The sequence below is a fragment of the Cricetulus griseus genome, assembly GCF_003668045.3.
Source record: "Cricetulus griseus strain 17A/GY chromosome 1 unlocalized genomic scaffold, alternate assembly CriGri-PICRH-1.0 chr1_1, whole genome shotgun sequence".
Taxonomy (NCBI): Eukaryota; Metazoa; Chordata; class Mammalia; order Rodentia; family Cricetidae; genus Cricetulus; species Cricetulus griseus.
The window spans coordinates 214306962-214327806 of NW_023276807.1; the positions used below are offsets into that span (position 1 = coordinate 214306962).

At 41.0% G+C, this 20845-nt stretch overlaps 1 protein-coding gene across 5 annotated transcripts in view; it reads left to right on the forward strand.

The window, feature by feature from the left end:
- Rcbtb1 (RCC1 and BTB domain containing protein 1) overlaps positions 1-20845 on the forward strand; it is a 39436-nt gene that overhangs the window by 9202 nt on the left and 9389 nt on the right. For 2 of the 5 annotated variants that reach the window (XM_027390432.2, XM_027390431.2), the window contains exons 2-10: positions 4412-4482; positions 4605-4774; positions 5126-5276; positions 9628-9794; positions 13206-13364; positions 16040-16147; positions 16514-16656; positions 18143-18333; positions 20304-20430. In XM_027390432.2, the coding sequence (XP_027246233.1) occupies positions 4649-4774; positions 5126-5276; positions 9628-9794; positions 13206-13364; positions 16040-16147; positions 16514-16656; positions 18143-18333; positions 20304-20430 (1172 nt within the window). In that variant the 5' untranslated portion in view covers positions 4412-4482; positions 4605-4648. Of the gene's footprint in view, positions 1-4411; positions 4483-4604; positions 4775-5125; positions 5277-9627; positions 9795-13205; positions 13365-16039; positions 16148-16513; positions 16657-18142; positions 18334-20303; positions 20431-20845 lie in introns of those variants that run through there. The other 3 variants (XM_027390434.2, XM_027390433.2, XM_027390435.2) reach the window with 2 other exon arrangements.

The window sequence follows — 20845 nt, forward strand, 5'->3', positions numbered from 1 at the left end:
TTCAAGGACACATGAGTAGTGAACTCCTGTGCTAGAACCTTCAAACAAGTTCCCAACTAGTTGAACTTATATTCTTACTTAAAATGCATATTTAAAAGCTGCAAAATTGTATTTATTGTTGCTATATATGATGTATGGGGGCAGGGGAACATGCCATAGCACCATGGAGATCAGAGGACAACTTTATGGAGATGGTTCTCATTACCTTTATATGGATTCCGGGAATTGAACTCAGATCACCAGGTTTGTTGCTGACCCTAAAGTACTTATTTTTATTGTTCAGAAAGTATGAGAGATATGAGAAATCTGAGGATATGTTTTTAAAATATAAAGAAAATGTCACCTGTAACCTCTAGAGATACATGTTAGCCTTTTCTGTGTGTTTCAAAATTGTAATTATACAGTATATAATACTTGGTAGCATAGTTATTAAATCTCACAGGTACTTTTTGTGCTTTTGTGTGGATTTTATTTAAACTTGACTAAGCACATGGTTTGGCTGTGTAAGATTTTCTTTAGTGTCTTTCCTTGTGTGTTTCCTTAGGAGTAGCTTTGGTTTGTAGGTTGTAGAATAGCATGAGAAAGAGGTCAGCTTTGGATTATGTGTCTGAGGAAACGTGGTTGTACATTTTTGAACCCGTAACATACCTCATGTCTCTTAGAGGCTCGGTTGAGTGGGCCAGTTAAAGCTTCTTCCTGTTAGCAGTGTCTCTCAGCACTTCAGTAGAATCGCTTACTGTGTGAAGCATCAAAATTATTCTACAACCTCTGTGATGATAATTTAAGTGAAGTTTAATTGCACTGTATTTATATTCTTTTAAAATGAGGCTAGGAGGGACTGGAGCGTTGGCTCAGCAGTAAAGACCATGTACTCATCTTAGAGGGGACACAGGTTCATTTCTCAGCACTCACGCCAGGTGCCTACAATTATGTGGAACTGGAACTGGGGGGGGGGGTCCTACACCTCTTGTTTCCATGAGTACTTGCATTCACATGCACAAGCACACACATTTAATTTAAAAATTAATAAAAATAAATCTTTAAAACAGGCCTTGAGAGATGAGTGCTTTGCTGTGCAAGGCATGAGTTCCTGTCACATAATGAGCAGGTCATGGCAGTGCTGGCCTGTAATCCTAGCACCTAAACTTGGAAATGTGTGGCTGTTGGAGGCTTGCTCCAGACAGTCTAGCTAGCAGTGAATTCTAGGTTCAGTGAGAGACAGTCTCAGAAAATTAGATAGGAGGAGACACCTAACCTCAACCTCCGACCCCCACATGCACACGCATAGATGTGTGCACCCACATACATACACTTACATACCACACACCCCAACAAGTAAATTAATATGTTTATAATTATATGGTTACATAGTTAATAACCCGTGTTAATAGCAAATCTGTCAATAATTGTATTTCTTGTTTGGGCACCCAACGAGTTCCCCACAGCTTTATATATTGAACAGGAATTACATAGTTTTTGAGCTGGAACATATTTTTGAGAAATCAAGGCTCAGAAAGATTAAAGCATACCACACTGATTAGCTGAATATAAACGTGGGCCTAATGCACAGGTGTCACTCAGGATACTGTCCCTGCTGCTACACCAAGGCCACTGGTGGTATTTTTCCTTGTGTGGTGGGGTGTGCCTGTCGAGATGTCTGAGTGGTTTCTTATATTCACTCTTAAAAAATATAAAAATTACCAGCCTTTGGAGAAATGCCTTGTAAAATAAAGCTTTGCCTAATTTAGCCACATAAAACTCAGTTCATAAAATTAACCCTCATTTAGAAGGCTTGATCTTGAGGGAAATTGCCAGGCCCTGAAGGCAGAGTTGCCTGTCTCAGAGTAATTGTACCATTGGAATTTGTGTGGTTTTGAGTGGTAATATCCCTTTGTGTTGTGATTTTTGAAAAGTAGAGTGAATCAATCTCTCCCTGCTCCCCCCACCTTGGCATACCTGACTGTTGTGTGTGTATATGTGTGTGTGTGTGTGTGTGTGTGTGTAAGACACACATCCCAGGCTGGTCTCAGAATCGTTGGTAGGTAAAATGGCTTTGGATTTGTGATTCTGCCTCCATTTCTATAGTGTTGGGATTACAGACACTGAACCTAGGGCTTTGTGCTTGCTAGGAACACACTATATCAGCTGAGCTATAGCCCACAGTCTATGAAAATTGCACTTAAAATTTCTTGAATTATATTTTTAAAAAATTCTGCATGAAGATGTGAATGTGCCATGGTGTGGGTATGGAAGGCATAGGTTAGCTTTGGAAGTTGGTTCTGTCCTTCTACCATATTGGTGTTGTGGATTGAACTCAGATCCTCTGGCTTGACAAGAGGTGACCAGTTTTGACCAGTCATTGACCAATTTTGCCCACCCTGAATCTTATGTTTTCAATGAATTGTATATCATAAAACTTCGAATGGCTAAGACAAATTCTGTAAGGTTTGTATTATAGAAGGAAAAGGTGCTTTTGAATTTTCTTGGCAGCTGCCTGCTTAGAGGTATTTACATCATATATGGCTTCTGCCCCATTTGTTCTGTAAGAGATGCAAACCTGACATTTTGGGGGCATCTTTTATTGCTCACTCTTCCTCTCTTCTCTTTCTTCCTTCTTCCTTTTCTCCATCTACCCTCTGTCTCTGCCTTGAGATAACCTAACCCTCCTTATAAATCAAGGGTAAACAGATGCCCTTCTACATTTATGGTGATTTATAAAGGACCATTTGAAATAGTTGTCAAGGGTAAAATGGTCATTAGACCTGGACCAAGCAATTTCATTTTTAGAAAATTATTTTAGAAATTTATGTATAAAATAAGACATTTACTTAGTATTGTATGCAAGCAGTACTTCCAGTGTTCCAGAATAAAGCTGTAAATTCTTTAAATGTGAATTAGTAAGAGACAAGTAAATCTGTTACATTAGTGTAATGGAATACCTTAGAACTGTTGAAGAGATGTAGCTGTCCTAGTGCTAAGCGGGAACAATTCCCACTAGTAAGAAGAGAATAAAGGGGATGTTTGTGTTTCGTTCTAAAACATGTATATGCCATGTATGCTCATGCAGATCCTGTACACACACTCACTATATTCCTGGTTTATTCACTACCCCTGGAAGGAATTATAAACCATTGATACGAGTGATTGCTTTCAATGTAGGAGAGACTTAACTTTCCAATATGCTTTTGTATCATTTGAAACAGGTTTTTTGTGCTTGTGTGTCTAAGCTCCCCACTCCCCACTCCCCGCCATCCTTAAGGATGCTTAAGTATCATTAGAGGGTTTGGCTATAGTGACACCTCTAGTGGTTCTGTGGTGTTCTGTGGTGTTCACCCCTCATTGAATGTGTGAAACTATGTTCAGGACTAAGCCTCTGATCCTTGTGCTGTTGTGGTAGAAGCTGAGGCATTGGCTGGTGAAGCCCCAAGGCACTCTCAGAATATGTTAAGTAGGGAGGTGTTAGAACAGAGAAAACTGCCTTTCCTAGCTGTTCTCAGAGAGCAAAGGTGAGAAGTGGGAACTTGAGCAGTTTTGGTCCTCATCTGGAGAGTCTGGTTTTGTTGTTTGCAGAGGTGAGGGCCAGAGTGGAAATTCACTAGCACGATAGGGTTTGTGTTTGTACAGACCCCCCCCCCCACTCCCTGCCAATATCCCCAACCCTTATTTTCAACCTTGCAGAAATAAGAGCCCCACCTAATATTCTTTCCATAAAACTCCATAAACAGAATCATATCTACTTCATGTAGGGCCTGGCCTGGCCTGGCCTGAAATTCAGTCGTCAGCTCAGCACCCAGATTGGAGTAAACTGTCTAGTCTGTAAATGTGAGATGAAAGCTATGTGTCAGTATGTAGACAGCTTCATTCAGTTCCTCTTGCAGCTTTACCTACTCTCGACTTTCTGAGGGAGGGACTCCACATTATTGTCATGAAGCGATGGCTTCAAGCCAGGGTTTTCTGCAAAGAATGAGTTTTTCAGGTATCCTGGATTTGTGTGAGTGTGAAGGTGGAGATAATGCTGCTGATTTTCCTAATCTCCTCCCTCTCCTGGTTAAGAACTGGCACACAAGTTTAGGATTGTAATTTTGTTTGTTTGTTTGTTTTGAGACAGTCTTTTTCTGTTACATAGTTCTGGCTGTATTGGAGCTGCTATATAGCCCAGGCTGACCTCAGACTCACAGAGATCCACCTGCCTCTACCTCTAGAGTGCTAGGATTAAAGGCATGAACCACCACACCTGGTTTACTACTGTAATTTTTATCTGAATCCCCGAGTAAAATATCCCTAAGAGGGTCAAGATCCACGTAGGTAGCCGGCTTTCTCTTTGTTAGGTACTAGCATGTGCAGAACAGTAAGTCTGCTGGTATTTGGCAAGAGAAACTCCTGGTTCTAGTATGCTGTGCTCTCATTTCAGGGAGAGGCCTGGTTTTGAAGGCAGGAGGATTGGACACGCTGGGGAAGTGAATGTGACCCATTTCTATAAAGGTAGGTCAGTTTTTCTGGCATTATCTTTTGGTGGCTTTTATTAATAATAATTAATGAAACTCTTGCTAAGGTTGGCTTAGTGGTTATTACTTTTTTCCTGAAATACTTTTTAACTCTTGCAGCAGAGATGGCAGCTTATTTCTAGGAATCACTCAAAGCCAGAGTCATGGTGGATGTAGGAAAGTGGCCAATCTTCACTCTGCTCTCACCCCAGGAAACTGCATCAATCAGGAAAGCGTGTGTCTTTGGTGCCTCTGCCAACGAGGCCATCTATGTTACTGACAATGATGAGGTAAGACTGGAGACTGGAGTTTTGTTTGGGGACCTGTTTGGGGGTTGCACTTGAAACCCTATAGTTTGAAAGCTGAGAATAGATTTGGGATAAAGAGAACCTGAAATTCAGGAAGAGTACCTCTGATGTGTTCTCCAGTTTCATATTCTAATGCCTTCTATTCTGTAGACTAATCCTGCAAAGCCTGAGTATTGTCAGGAGAGGTGAAGATTTCCTAGTATCTATAGTAGTCTCTTCTTGCTGCCCAGGCTATCAAACTAGACTTGAGTGTATCTTATTTTCTGAGTAGGGAAAGGAGCTTTCAATGTGATTTCATGTCAGGTGACTTAGGCAAGGGTATTTGTTTTCTAGGTCTTCGTGTTTGGACTGAACTATAGTAACTGTCTAGGAACTGGAGATAACCAGAGCACTCTGGTGCCCAAGAAACTAGAAGCCTTATGTGGAAAAAAGATCAAAAGCCTTAGTTATGGGAGTGGCCCCCATGTCCTCCTCAGCACTGAAGGTAAAGAGGGAAAACTGGCTTTGGGGTTTGTGGTTAATTGAGCAATTAATTTCTGAGCCAAGAAAAGGGAGTGCTGTATCAAGTAACTAACTTTGGACTGTTCTTTATTTCTGGAGAGTACAAAGAAGGCAAAATTTAAGACATGTGAGGCCACCTGGAATAGCTGCTGTGTGTCTTGTACAGAGATAGTCTCTGTTCTTAGACTTCCAGTGTAAATTGCACAATGTTGGAAAGGTCAAAGGATGTGGTTCCTCCAGTCTGACTGATACTTAGTGGATGTGTGGACACAAGGTAACTAACTGTGAGAGGGTTTATATACATCTGTTGAACTATATGTAGAGTGGGGGATATTCACATTAGCAGAGGCCAGGGCTGTTAGATCCTCATGGAACTGGAGTTACGGTGGAATCGGAGTTACAGATGTGAGCTGTCATGTGGGTGCCAGGAATTGAACCCAGGTCCTCTGGAAGAGCAATACATGCTGTTAACCACTGAGCCATCATTAAAGTTCTCTGTAGGGAGACACCCTAGCCCCGCCCTGGGACAGGTACCAGGTGGACTCGGGACTCGCCCATAAGGGCGTGGTGTAGGAAAGCCAAGGTGACATAAGGAAGGCCTCTTAAAGACGGCTCATGGAGACCCAAGCCCCTTTTGTTCTGGCCGCGCTTGCTGGGTTCTATAACCTAGCTCTGGCCTGTGTTTTGCCCTGGTGTTTTCTTGAATAAAGAGACTTTAATCATTACAGTTCTCTTTGGTATATTTTTATAAACTCACATAATCTGTGTTTCTCCTTGGTGTAGTTGCTGAATCTTGAGTCAGAATATCTTAGTTTATTCTGAACAACATCCATATGGATGCCATATTGAAAGGATAGGAGAAGTGGATAGATTCTTGTCCTTTGACTGTCCCTCACCAAGGTCACCAAAGAAGCATGGACAGTCTCCTTTGGTAATTGTGTGTACTGTGGAAAAGCAGTACTCTGAGAGTTTGTCACATGTAACTTCTTCCCTTGGAGTGTTAGGTCTTTTATCCCCATAGAGGCACTCCGTTTTGTTAGATGGTCCTGTAGGGCAGCTTGTGGGAGACAGAGTGCATCTCTACTTCATGTGTCTTTGCTAAGAAACCTCGACTTCCATGGATGCTGCCTCAGCCTCTGTGTCTACCTTGTGTGTGGCTTCCAGTGACTCTCATCTGAGTTCACTCTGTGTTCTCTGCATATATCTCAGGGCTATGAGAGCCAATCCTCGTACAGGAGTCAGTCTGATTGGGTTTGAGCATAGTGAGACAGCTCTGTCACAACTGCTCTGAGTCATCATTTGGTTGTCACCTCTCAGCCCTTTCAGCTGATGTTTTACCAGCTGGTTCATTCTTCCCCATCATAGCTTAAGGGTTTGAAGTTTTCCAAACACAGCATTCATAGCCAGTTCTTGATATCTGACCCTAAATACTAAAGAACATTTTTATTCAATATTGCAAATACACTAAAAGACTTACTTTCAAATTACTAGCCACAATAAAGGTCAACTTATGACCTTTGGAAGCTGTCATGATCCTTGGGAATTATGCTATAGTCTAAACAATGTTTTAAGTATGTTGAGTATTAAATTTAGTATACAAATAATTAGGGCTTGGTGAGAAATATTTTCTTTTAATGTTTAATTTTTATCTCTATAGTTCATTTTATGCAATATATATTAAACAATGTATACATCATATGCCATATGTATGATTGATTATTATGTATATTATAATCAATCAAATCATTTAAAAACTACGAGTGTGTAAATGTGTGTTCATGTTTGCGTACAGGTAGGTGTAGGGTGTGTGTGTGTGTGTGTGTGTGTGTGTGTGTGTGTGTGTAGTGCTGGGGATTGAACTACTGTTTAGAAGGAATTGATTCTCTCATTTATTATTATTGTTGTATTTGTGTATGAGTGTGAGCACGTGTGCCACAGCATGCATAGGATTTGAGAAGACAACTCTTGGAGTTCTTTTCTCTTGGGCTTGCGTCTTTGGGTAGCAAGTATCTTTGCCCACTGAGCCATCTTGCTGACCCATTATTCCACCTTATTGAGGCAATCTTTCTTGTTTCTGCTGTGCTGTTTACTCCAAGCTTGCTGGCTGGCTTCTAGGAGATCCTTTTGTCTCTGCCATCTATCCCTCCATAGTGCTGAGATTACAGATGTGGCTACCACATCCAGCTTTTTTATGTTAGTTTTCAGGACTATGTAGCTTGGGCTTTTACCCACTGAGCCATTTTTGCCAGCCTGTTTTCTTTCCTGTTTTTAAAATAAGGTATTTATGTTTCTACATCTGAGTTTCCAATCTTGGGTATTATATTTTAACTTTGTATTGTGGCAGATTGAATTTAGCTCTTTGTTCTCTGTCTTTCTTGCCTTTATTCTTTAAACACATGGATATTACCATTTTGGTTAAGTTAGTATTGGTGTTTTCATTATTGGAGACTGTGTCAGTATTATTTATAGTACAGCCTTTCACTTTTTGTATGACTGCCCCCCCCAGGTTGATAATTGCTTTGAGTGTTTCCCTTACTGACACCTATATACATCTATCATTAACTTGTGTCCAACTATTAGACAGAATAGCACTTATCAGATGATCTCTGGAGCCACCTGTCTCCCCTCCAGAACTTCCAATCTGGACTGGTTACACTCTCAGGCTGCCTGCCCAGCTGCCAGCCCAAAACTTCTCTTTACTGTCATCCTCAAAAGTCTCTCCACTTTTCCTTTCTAGTACCTATTTGTGTGTATTTCTTATGTCATCCTCCTTGGATTCTACCCTCATCTGGGAACCACATTTTCTAGAAACTTTCCAAGAAAGGGATCTGAGAGAAATCTTTAAGTCTCTTGGGTGTCATTATTTCACTCTCACTGATGTGACTCAGTGGTTTGGCTGTCATAAGGTGGGAGTCTGTTTTCTCATACTATTCAAGGCATGGTACTTTTTAAAATTTAGTGTTGACACTAATTCCTTTGTAACCTCCACTCTGTGTGTGTGCTTGAGTGCATACATGTGTGTGCACATGTGGAGGCTGGAGGTCAGTGTTACTCTGTCCCTTTCTACCTGTATCTTTGAGACAGGGTCTCTCACTGACCCTGAAGTTCATCCATTGACAGATTGGTTGTCCCATGAGCCCCTGTGGTCCTCCTGTTTCTGCCTCCCAGCTCTGAGATAACTGCGTGTTGTCAGGCCTGCTTTTTACCCATGTGCTGTGGCTTGAACTCAGGTCCTCATGCTTGTGCTGCAAGCACTTTACCCATAGAGCCATCTCCTCAGCCCCACTTTCACTTCTTGTGTGTGACTAGTTCCTCCTTTTTTGAACATGAGAGAGAGAGAGAGAGAGAGAGAGAGAGAGAGAGAGAGAGAGAGAGAGAGAGAGAGAACGCGAGAGAGAGGAGAGAACGCGAGAGAGATCTTTTTCTCTATTCCAAATATCTTGAAAGAGTCATGGTTGTTCTGGAATGAGTACTTTTTAAGCTTATTAGTAACCTGTAGGTCCTGCCTTCATTTCTAGAAAACAGTTTTATAACTTTTCATAGATAATTTCTCTTTTTTTCTGCTCTGTCCTTTTTAGAATTTTTCTTATATAGAAGAGATTCTGACATTAAGAGGTTCTTAATTTTCTTTCCTGTGTATGTTCTAGAAAATTAACTTACTAAAACCATGTGTAAATAAATTTTATTTATGCCCATGTTTGTGCATGGTGTGTGTGTGTGTGTGTGTGTGTGTGTGTGTGTGTGTGTGTGTGTGTGTGTGTATGTGTGCCCCAAGTCCTTACCCAGTTCTTGCAATATCACACAACCCAGTTCCAACTGGTGATGACAGGAGAGTCACAGCATATCCTTGCTGTGAGTCTCTTGTAACTGATGGCACATCTTGGAAATTTAGCGCTGGAGTTGGCTCCATGCTCACTTCCCTTTTTGCAGATGTAGACTGATGCCTTTTCTGGTTTGCTTTGTTAGTTACAATGTCTGTTGGTTTTCCATCTCTAAAGATTTTGTTTCATGTAGCCCAGGCTGTCCTCAGATACATTGTGTAGCCAAGAATGACCGTGAACTCAAGATCCTCTTATCCTACTGTAAGAGTCCAATCTAGAGAAACCTATTTTTATACATGAACTTTGACTTGACCATGAAACTGAGCTTGTATATAATTGCCAAGTCCTTTCTGAAAGGTTTGCCTCTGTCCTCTCTATTCTCCAATCCTTTGCTCCCTGAGTCCCTACTAGTGGTTATCTCATAAAGAGGAGGACACAGATACTAGAGCAATGGAAGTTGCAAGGGGTTACCAGTTCTGTTGGAGCTAGTGCTTCATGTGCTTGTGTGTTTAGATGGAGTTGTCTACGCCTGGGGCCATAATGGATACAGCCAGCTGGGGAATGGGACCACCAATCAAGGCATTGCTCCTGTCCAAGTCTGTACTAATCTCTTGATCAAGCAGGTGGTTGAGGTAGCTTGTGGTTCACATCATTCGATGGCTTTAGCAGCTGATGGAGAGGTAAGTTGCTCTTTGATTCCTTTTAAAGAATTGTCATAAACTGCATAATGGAAGCTTATTATCACAAGCATGTTGAACACACAGCTTGGTGGCATTAAGTACATTCACACTGTTTGGTCTGTCAACTCACAGACCTCTTTCATCTTAAAAAATTGAGGCTGCACATCTGTTAAATGTCAATTCTCCCTGACACTGTAACTGTGGTCACTCTAGGTACTGCCTGTACATAGAACCAGATGGTATCTGTCCTTTTATGACTGTTTAACTTAGCATAGTGTCGTCAAGTTCATTTATTTATCTGGTATGTGACAATTTGGTACGTTTATGTACACTGTATCTTGATCCTCTAGACTCTTCAGGATCCCTCCTGCTTGCTCCTCCTACCTTTACATCCTCTTTTGGGGAGGGGAGGTAACCCAGTGAGTTAGTGCTCCTGGACTAGACTGATCTTGTTGACTTAGTCCTGTGAAGGTAGCCGTAACTGCAGTGAGTTCATTAGTGCAACAGCTGTGTCCTATCCATAAGCCATTCCATAGTACTCTTCCATGTATATCCTTTTTAAGGCTGAATGATATTCTTTTGTATACATGTTCATTTTGTTCTCGTGTGTGTGTGTGTGTGTGTGTGTGTGTGTGTGTGTGTGTGTGTGTGTGTGTAAGGGATATTGGGAATTGAACCCATGGCCTCACATATGCTAGGCCTATTTCATTCAACTTGATGGGTATATGGGTCATTTCCACTATTGATCAGCTATTGTTAGACTTTGTTGCTAAAAGCAGTCAAACAATAAAACCCATTTGAATGCATTCTTTCTCCAGTAATACTTGTGTCATGTAGTCAGAATTACCCTTATCTGGGTTCTGTGTATACATGTCCATAGTCCCAGCACCAAGGACTTGAAAGCAGGATGGAGATTTCTAGGCTATCCTGTGCCATAGAGGAAGAACTTGTCACAACAAATTAAAAAATAAACTTAATAAAAAATTTTAAATAATTTATTCTTATTTGCATTAGTGTTTTCACTTGCATGTATGTCTGTGTGAGGGTATCCGATCTTGGTGTTACAGACAGTTGTGAGCTGCCATGTGGGTGCTGGAAATTGAACCTGGGTCCTCTGGAAAAGCAGTCAGTGTGCTCTTAACCACTGAGCCATCTCTCCAGCCCCTAAATAAAAGCTTTTAATTGCATTTATTTGGGGGCTGTGCCGTGGTGTGCATGTAGAGGTCAAAGGGCAACTTGTGGGAGTCCATTCTCTCCTTTTACAATGTTTGTCTGGGGATAGAACTCAGGTGTCTCTCTCTACCTGCTGAGCTACCTTGTTGGCTTCAAAAAACCCTTTTTGCTGCCTTCAGCAGCTCTGGAATTGAGGGGGAGCCATGGAGTTAGCAAACTAATCACTCAATTTGACTCTTCTCTCTGAGGAAGTAGAGCTTAATTCTCTGGGGCTAATGAGCAGGGCAAAACTTAACTGTCTGGGGCCTACAAAAAAGGGAAAAGCACACACACATACTACAAGAGATGGGGTGATATCTCCAGGCTCCACTCCTTACTGAGAGCTATTGGCAGTTGATAGCTGCTTCGAGAGGGCGGGAAATCATTGTTTGTTTGTTTGTTTGTTTGTTTGTTTAAGGGTGTGGCCATTGGCAGAACATTGGGGTTTTTGTTTTGTTTTTCATATATTTGTTTCTGGTTTTTTGACTAGCTTAGAAACCCATTTGTATGTCTCTAACAAAAATCTAATGTTCTGGTTATGGTAGATAATAGCAAAAGCAAGCTGTGCAAAGTTGACAGGTAGCAAGTGAGAACTCAAGTACCTAGAAGAACAATCTAATAATCAGTGGTATTTATGTAGGAACAGACATATCCTTAGCACATATGACTGTTACTGTGTGATGGTGAGAATTTACAGTGTAAAGTTATAAGCTAGATAGTTTTTGTAAATATACTGTGTCAGAAACATAGACCAGCATGTTTGTGTCTACATAAAGTCAGAGTTTATTGAGTAACAGTAAATTGATAAGGTGCAGCACTTTGGTTAATTTGTCAAGTAGCCCTGCTTTCCTTGGTAGCCCTGGCTGAAGGCCATCGAAAATTATATATTCCAGTCTTTTAAAATTCCAATTTTAATTACTTAATTACATTAACTCTCAGAGCACATATTATATTTCATGCTCTCTCTGTCTCTGTCTCTCTCTGTCTCTCTCTCTGTCTCTCTCTCTCTCTCTCTCTCTCTTTCTGTGTGTGTGTGTGTGTGTGTGTGTGTGTGTGTGTGTGTGTGTGTGTGTGTGTAAAACATAAATATTATAGAAGGGTTAAAGAGGCCACAGCAGAGATAAAGGCATTTCAAAGAGAGTCTCTGTGGGAGTAAGATGAACTAAGGCTGGATCTCCCTGGGAGAGGTGGTTGCTGCTGCTAGATCAAGGTGTGGGGTTGGAACTGAGCTTCAGAATCGAGGTGAAGTAGAGGCTCTAGAGGCAAGGGGTAGTACTGGGTTCAGATGGATGAAAGGGCGGGTGGATGGTCAGTAGGTCTAGACAAGTGCATAGCAATTTGAATTGGCTTTGTCAACAGGGTGTCCATGTTGAGCTGAAGCTCCTAGGACAGCTGGGAGTTCTCTGCTTCCTGTACACAGTAGTCAGATGACAAACCTGTGAGGTCATTCCTAATGCATAGTCAGAGGTGTTCTTTATGGGATTCAAGTAAGAGTGTTACACCTTTTTCTTAGTCTGATGTGTCTGATAAGTTCTTGTGCTTAGTTTTTCTGATATAATTTTAATGTGCTGGTGGCTTCCTCAGTCCCAATTTACATTGATAAGATTATACCATCACACTCTTATTTATCATTCTGTGTCTTGTGGGTGGCGCCAGACAGATGGTGCTATTTAGGTGTCCACTAAGTGCAGAGTCATCATCTTTAGTAGAGTAAAAAACTGCTTATAAAATGGACTGTCTCAGGGCAAGGCACAGTTTGAAAATCATTGTACACAGTGTGAAGTTACTTAGAGCAGGGCACAGCCTGACTGCAACAATAGTCCTGAGACAGCAATTGTGAATTAGTGAGACAGGGAAAAGAACAATATAATTTGGAAAGTTTTCCATGAGAAACAATAAAAATTTGTGTCCAAAGAGTTGAGTGTGCTTTTTGCATCATTGATGCTTTGCCTCATTAATTCCAAAATTAACAAAATGTATCAATCTATGTAGTTGTCAAACTTAGAGGGCCACTGTAGTACAGTTGTCAAAAGCATAGTACAGTACTTGGGCTCTAAGGTCCATTGCCCAGTGGATGGGAATACTTACCCCAGGGCCACTGTATGGGATTACTATGAAGATAGTGGGTAAGTGCACATAAAGCATTCAAAACTATGTCAACTGTCTAATGACTGGTTTCCCTTGTTCCTTCTTTTGTAGGTATTTGCCTGGGGCTATAACAATTGTGGTCAGGTGGGATCAGGATCTACAGCAAATCAGCCAACTCCTCGGAAAGTTACAAGTTGTTTACATACTAAGAGAGTGGTCAGCATTGCCTGTGGTCAGACCTCATCCATGGCTGTTCTGGACAGTGGTGAGGTTTGTACTCTTCATTTCCCTGTCCCCTCCACCTACATTCAAAGGTGCCAGCATGGAGAGGAGGAGTTTTTCTTGGTTAACTGACCCCTAAGGATGACCTGCTAGTGCTCACTCAATCCTGAGAATGATTTCAAATCAAAGATGTCAAGTAAAAATTCTAGTGTGTCTTTAGTTTTTGCAAGATCCCTGTAGCCTCTTGGTAAAAGCAGAGGGTGGGAAATGTTAGATCCGTGTAGTCTATTCCATACAGGTACTTGGATTTAATGCTGTGGACTGAGAAAGAACTACCTTTCTTCCAGTGGAAGAGTCACCTCTACATTTCTAAAAGTCAGCTAATGAATTCTTCATCAAACTACACACAACATCTCACATGTTTTATTGGAGGATCATCATTAGCTACTTTTATAAACCTACCCTGTGCCCTGTACCATGGTTCCTTTTGAGCTGATGGTTACTTCTATGAAATGACTGATGCCATTTAAATGGGCCATATACCACCTACGCTTTCCTTGGTGCATGGGGATTATACAGTCTTTGGGTGTGGCATCATGCAGTGGGCTTGGGTTGCTGTACCTGTTTCTTAGTACTCGCCTAAGTTGCCTTTTTCTTTTTTCACTCAATCCTGCTATCATCCCTGAATAATACTTCAGAATTCTGTGGGTAATCATCCAATAATCTCAGTATTTCCATGCTTTTATTTTTTTAAGATTTATTTTTATCATTTTTGAATTATGTGTTTATGTGTGTCTGTGTGTGCATACGAGTGCAGTGTGCCCATGGAGTTCAAGAGGTCTTCCACAGATTGAATTGCAGGCTGTTGGGAGCCCTCTGCTGGGAACTGAGCTAGATTGTCTTCGAAAGCAGTCCCTCTCTTAACTGCTGAACCACTAAGTTTAACTTTAAAATGATTATTATGTGGTTACTTTTACAAAGGGGAAGACAATGAAGCATACAGAGTAAACATTAAATACCTTTTTCCAAATCCTTAGTAGTTCATGTGTGTAACTGTAAATAAGCAGTTATTTACAGATGAGTTTAATTACCTTATTTAACAAATGTGACTGACAGTTGCACACTGCTGCCTCTTTCTGATATTCTCTGGCTGTTCCCTGACACAGCATGTGCTTTGTTGGTGTGCTGTCTCAGACCATGTCTTCTCAGACCAGCACTTCACAGAATGCTGCTTAGTTTGCTTCTGTGGGTGATGGACACCTGGACTCTACTGAACGGCTTTCCAGTTGTTTGTAATTTTTTTGTGGTTGTGAATAATGATGCACTGATTTGCTGTCACTGTATATATATCTTGGTACATCTTGTAGGTATTTCTATAGAAAAAAATTCCCAGCATAGAATTTTTAGGTCAAGAAGTATGCCAAATTTCTTTCCACAGGCCAATACCTGTGACATTTCTGGCTTTGATGAGATTGCCTGTAGCCACATCTCACTCTCTGCCCCTGTCTACTTTACTTTGTCCTGAAAGCCCCACTGTGCATTTGCCTGTATCCATGTGGAACTTGGTGCCACCAGAAGTTGTAGGCATCTAGTTTGAACTTGACCTTTTAAAGTCTGTTCTTGGTTAGAATTTATTACTATGGCCCACACTGGATATTCCAAACCATTAATCCCCCTGCCTAGCCTATGCCAGCTGCTAATACTTTCAGCAAATGATTCATGCCACAGAAAACACCTGAGAGACCACCCAGTTCTGTGATTCCCGTTTTCAGCCCCTTTCTTACCCATTCTGTCTCTTGGTCTTCTGTCATGTCTTAGCTCAGAGCCTTATGAGAACTTACTTGATCATTGATGGGACATGAAATTACCTACTAGTTTTTTTCTGTCACTCATTCACCCTTGTCTCTGTGATCTTTTAAAACTGAAAATTTAATCTCTATTTTTGAATATTGTAGTAAAAGTTCTTTGATGTATTCCACTTTCTTTTCTTTTTTTTTTTTTTTTGTCTTGTTTTGTTCATTTGCCCCTTTGTTTTGTTTTGTTTTTTGTCTTACTGTGTAGCCCTGGCTGGTCTGGTACTTGATATGTAGCCTAGGCTTGCCTTGATTTTGTGGCAATGTCCTGTCTCACCATTCTTAGAGCTGGGATTACAGGCATGTACATAATGCCTAGCTTTGTTTTTGTTACTTGTTTTGTTTTTCATTTTTTAATTAGTTTATTATCAGGCTCTTCTTTTCTTCTACCACTATTCTTCCTACTCTTCTTCTGTCTCTTCCCTGACAGTCTGTGTGCCTTCTGCCTGGAGTGCCATCATCTACTGCTCAGGTCTCCACTTTCTAAAAGCCTTCCCTAACATTGCTTCTTAGGAAGAGATCTTCTCACTGTTCCTGCAGGACCTGGATGATCTCTGTTGTGGCTCATATTACCTGCTCACCAAGTATGCACATGTTCATTGCCTTTGTTAAACTTGGGCTCCTTCCTCGTGCCTTTTACTGTGTAGGACATGTGGTAGGTGCTTGCTAATCATTAATGACCCCCAACGTTCTCATTTGTGAAGTCATGGAATGAGAATAAAGTCAGTCATCTTCACCCTCAGAACCTCCGAATTATATCTGTAGGATCACATAGTGTACAGTACAGGTTTGGGAGTATCTGATTTATATAGGACAGGACTTATTTCCCATTGGCAGGTTCAACAGCTTGTCCTCTCTTCTCTCTCTCAGGTGTATGGCTGGGGCTATAATGGCAATGGACAGCTGGGCTTGGGAAACAATGGTAACCAGTTGACCCCAGTGAGAGTGGCAGCTCTGCAAAGCGTGTGTGTCAACCAGGTATACATTGCATTTCTTGCCATGCATTTCATGGCAGATGTATTGGACATTAATTCTTTTGTCATTCATTTCTGGCAATTCTTTCTGCCTTCACTTTTCATGTTTAATGTTCTAGCCTTCCTATTTTTCTGTTAGAAAAGGGAAGCCCATGGTATTGGATATGGTCTTCTCCACAGGGTAAAGAAATTCATGAAGAAGTCCAGTGGCTAAAGAATTAGACTTCCCTGATGCTTCTGAGTATTCCAGCAGATGCCAGTCCACACATGCGGATGACCTGGCATTCTGCAGAGGCCAGCCATGGCCTAAGCAATGGTTGCTCTGTCCTGTCTGTATTCTAGGATGGTGACCATCTGTGTTTACTTTCAGATTGTCTGTGGGTATGCACATACTCTAGCACTAACAGACGAGGGCTTGCTCTATGCCTGGGGAGCTAACACATATGGGCAGCTGGGAACTGGCAGTAAAAACAATCTACTAAGCCCAACACCCATCATGGTGGAAAAAGAAAGGTAAGTTTGCCATGCCATGTCTTGAAGACTACATGTGTGACCATGGGACTGTGGTAGGGCTGTGGAATTTAGCTCGTGACTCTATTAACATTCTCATTTTGACCAAAATGTTTTATAAGTCAGAATGAACATGTGTAAACTTGCCCTGTCTTCTGAGGCACCCACCTCTGATTGGAAGGAACTAAGGCATCTTAGTTCTGAAAGACTTGGAGCTGTCTGTCTTGTAGGGAGGTTCTTTAGGGTCTGCAATCACACTGAAATTCAGTGTAGCACCAGCTTTGTACCAGCTAAATTCACTTTTAAATAATAAACATTGCTCTTTAAAGGACATTATCTATTTAAATATTGATTTGGTTTATTGTCTTCTACTGGAATAGGTACTTAATGTTTGTTCATCAAATTGTGAGATTTTATGCAGTTTGTTTGGGACCCTGCCTTAGGAGCACTATGAAAAATAAAGCAGTCTGGCTTGATGCCCTTTTAATTTGGAATGTTTAGAGCCCATGAGCCTCAGCCCAGTGGCATTTATCCTAATGAAGATGCTGGAGATGAGGGGGAAAAATGTATCTATAAAGAAACATTTATTGAAGATAAAATTTACAAGGGGGGATGGTGGAGAGGAGAGGGATTGTTAAATCAGGAAAGAGCTTGTAAGTTCCTGAGTTTGATCACCAGAGCCCATATTTAAAAAGCCAGATGTGCTGGTGTGTACTTTTAATTGCTGGCCAGCCTAGCCTGTTTGGTGAGTGCCAGGCCAATTAAAAGCCCTATCTAATAAAAAGCTTTGTGGTATCTGGGGAATTACACCTGAGGTTGTCTTCTGGCTTTGACACAGATGTGCACACTATTGTCACTACCAACCCCCATGAACACACACACACACAGACACACAGAAAAAAAAATAGGGTTAAAAAAATTTTAATGTATATGTATGAATTTTTTTGCCTGCATGTATGTATGTGTGCCATGTGTGTGCCTGGTGTCTGTGGAGTCAGAAGCGTATGTTGGATCCTCTGGAACTGGAGTTGGAGATAGTTGTGAACCACTATGTGGGTGCTGGGACACAAATCAGGTGCATTACAAGAACAAGAATTATTCATGACCTCTGAGCCATCTCTCCAGCCCCAATATTTTTTGTTTATGTACTGTTTATATTTCCATAACAGTGAAGACATTTTGTCATTGTCCATTGTCCTCATTGACTTTAACTTCAGTCTCTTTCCAAGTTTGCCTCAACAGTATGTATTATTTATATATTCCTACCACAAAATGAACTTAGGTGAGAAGTGGGCCCTCAGAGAGAGGAGGTGGGGAGGTTAGGGGAGCTCTTTCCTGACCTTTAGTTTTGTAGGCAGGGTTTGTTGCTTACATCACTGACCTTGGGCTCACTTGTGAGGTGTTCAAGGGTGAATTTCTAAATTACTCTATAGAGTGCTAGAGGCACACGTGATAAAGAAATAAAATGAGTTTTCCTTCAATGTTTCAGAGTTGTAGAGATTGCAGCCTGTCACTCCACCCACACATCTGCCGCTAAGACCCAGGGCGGGCACGTTTACATGTGGGGCCAGTGCCGGGGCCAGTCGGTGGTCCTTCCCCACCTCACCCACTTCTCCTGCACAGATGATGTGTTTGCCTGCTTTGCCACCCCTGCAGTCTCGTGGCGCCTCCTGTCTGTGGGTAAGCCACTCCAGCCTCCTCACAGGGTAACCAAATCATCTTCCCTGCGTATTTGGTTGCTGTGGTCCTAGGATGTTTTCTGTATGCTAGTGTTAGTGCTTTTCCTGAATAATAATCAGATCTATTCATAGGTCATGAAACATTCTCGTGGACTCCTTTTTTCTTCCCTAAATACTTTATTTTAGTTGAATTCACATTTAATAACAAAACCAATACAATCAAGTGCAATTTAGTCCATTCTTAATGTTTTGCACCTACTGTTTATATTAAGCTCCAGATGTTTTTATTGCTTTAAAAGGCAAACACAATTCACTAAGCAGCCACACCTCATCCACGTTCCCTTTTCTTGAGGGAAAGAGAATGTTCAGGAAGAATTAAACTGCTAATGAACTTCAGGAGAAACAAAGAACATTTTTTAAAAATGTATTTTACCAGCTCAGTTAGTGTAATACAATGCATATAAATACATGCAATAAATACAACAATGATTAAAAAACATTTGGTTCAGTGAGTGGGACCTTTGGGTTGAAATCACATTTGTGTTTAGCATATTCAGCCAAATAGACCAATACAGCACAGCCTGAGATTTCCATGTACTGCTCCAGCTGGCCTAATTGTGAAGGGTTTCTCTAGGTTCTAGTTTCTTAAAATGCAGATATCTTAATCAGAACAGTTTTTAGTACTGTTTGGAGAGGGTAAGAACTAGCCACTGACCTAATCTTATAAATTGTTTCTTTCCTTTCAGCCACTAAAGTCAGAGGATTTTCTCCCCTAGCTGTGAGTTCAGTTGTTAGAGAGAAAAGTAGTTCTCTAAAAAAAGAGGGAAGGTTATTTTCCATCCTGTGATGAGATGCTGAGACACCCATAAAAGCCTTTGTTTTGGGGTTGATGGTTAGCCATCACCCATATCCTGGACACTGCCCACCTTAGTTATCTCCTTTCTTTTCTCTGGAACACTCTAGGCTATGGGTCAAGAGAGGCTGGTCTTTAAGTAAGTCCCTACTTTTTCCAAAGCTGCCATACTCCTGGATCAGTCGTTGTTCTCAGCCCAGGGCAGTGGAGACCTGTCTGCTTTGGCCCATCCTCGGGGTGGGTCTTTCTCAGGGTGATTTGTTGTTCTGTTCCCCTGTACTTATGAAGTATAGGATGATTGGATCCTTGACTGTGTTCACAGTAACACCATGCTCCTTAGGTAGACTCATCACAGCAGCTCATGTCACAGACATCCTTGATCTTCCTGCAGAATGCTTGAGTCTTTACAAGGAAGGTTGACTGCTTCTCGTTAGTGTGTCATAAGGAAGGACTACTGTTAGAACATTAACATTCAGGGTGAAGAGCAACGTTTAGATATCAGATGGCTGTTAGAACTGTTTGCATGCTAAGGTGTTTTGGGTTCTTCACCTTGATTTGAATATGCATCCTCTGAACTTCCAAAATGAGAACAAGATGTTACCAGTGCTTCAGTCAAGGGAAATGGGTAAGCAGTTAGTCCTGAAGAAAAACCACTCAAGCTATGAGAAGTCGGCTGGGTCCCCATAGACTACCTTGAGGTTTGTTTGTCTTTATTTATATTTTTGTTTTTTTAAGACTGAGTTTCTCTGTGTAGCCCTGGCCATCATGGAACTTGCTTTATAGACTATGCTGGTCTCTACTCACAGAGATCCACCTGCCTAGTGCCTCCCCAGCACTGGGATTAAAGGTGTGCACCACCACTGCCCAGCGTGAGATTTATTTTTATTGTGTATTTTCATGTTTAATTATACATGAAGACTGTTATTTGAACTTTCACAGATACTCATTTTGTTTTGTTTGTAGTTTATAGATCAGTTACTTTAATACTTCTAGTTTGATTTGTTAAATGAGTGATGAGCTTTATTGGAATTATGTACTGTAATTATCTTTTGAAAGCCTCTCATGCCTGATTCTGTGTCCTGAGCTTTGTATTTAACAGTGTGTTCTGTTGCCTTCAGAGCATGAAGACTTTTTAACAGTTGCAGATTCACTGAAGAAAGAATTTGATAGTCCAGAAACTGCTGATCTGAGGTTTCGAATTGATGGGAAATATATTCATGTCCATAAAGCTGTTTTGAAAATCAGGTATTTTTGCATGAGTTTAGAGCCATCAGTAACTTTACTTTCTTTTTGCTACTTCCATTTGTTTATTACACCACAGACTAGACACTAAGAAGACATTGCTATGACAGTACAAAGAAGTATGAAAACTTAGTATTTTTGGCAGATAGTTATTAGTTCTACTTGTTATCAAAGAGTACCTTTTGCTTGTGTTCATGCAACATATGGGGAGTATAAGTATTTATTTTTTTTCTGTTGTTTAGTTTTCTGTAGTACTGGAAATTATAGCCAGTACTTGTGCATACTAGACAAGTACCCCTAGTTCTTACATTATTTTTCAAATTACAAACTGGGCTGGAATGTAGCTCAGTAGTAGAGCACTTGTCTAGCATGAGAGTGCCCTGGATTTGATTCCCTAACAGTAAGAACAAATGAACTA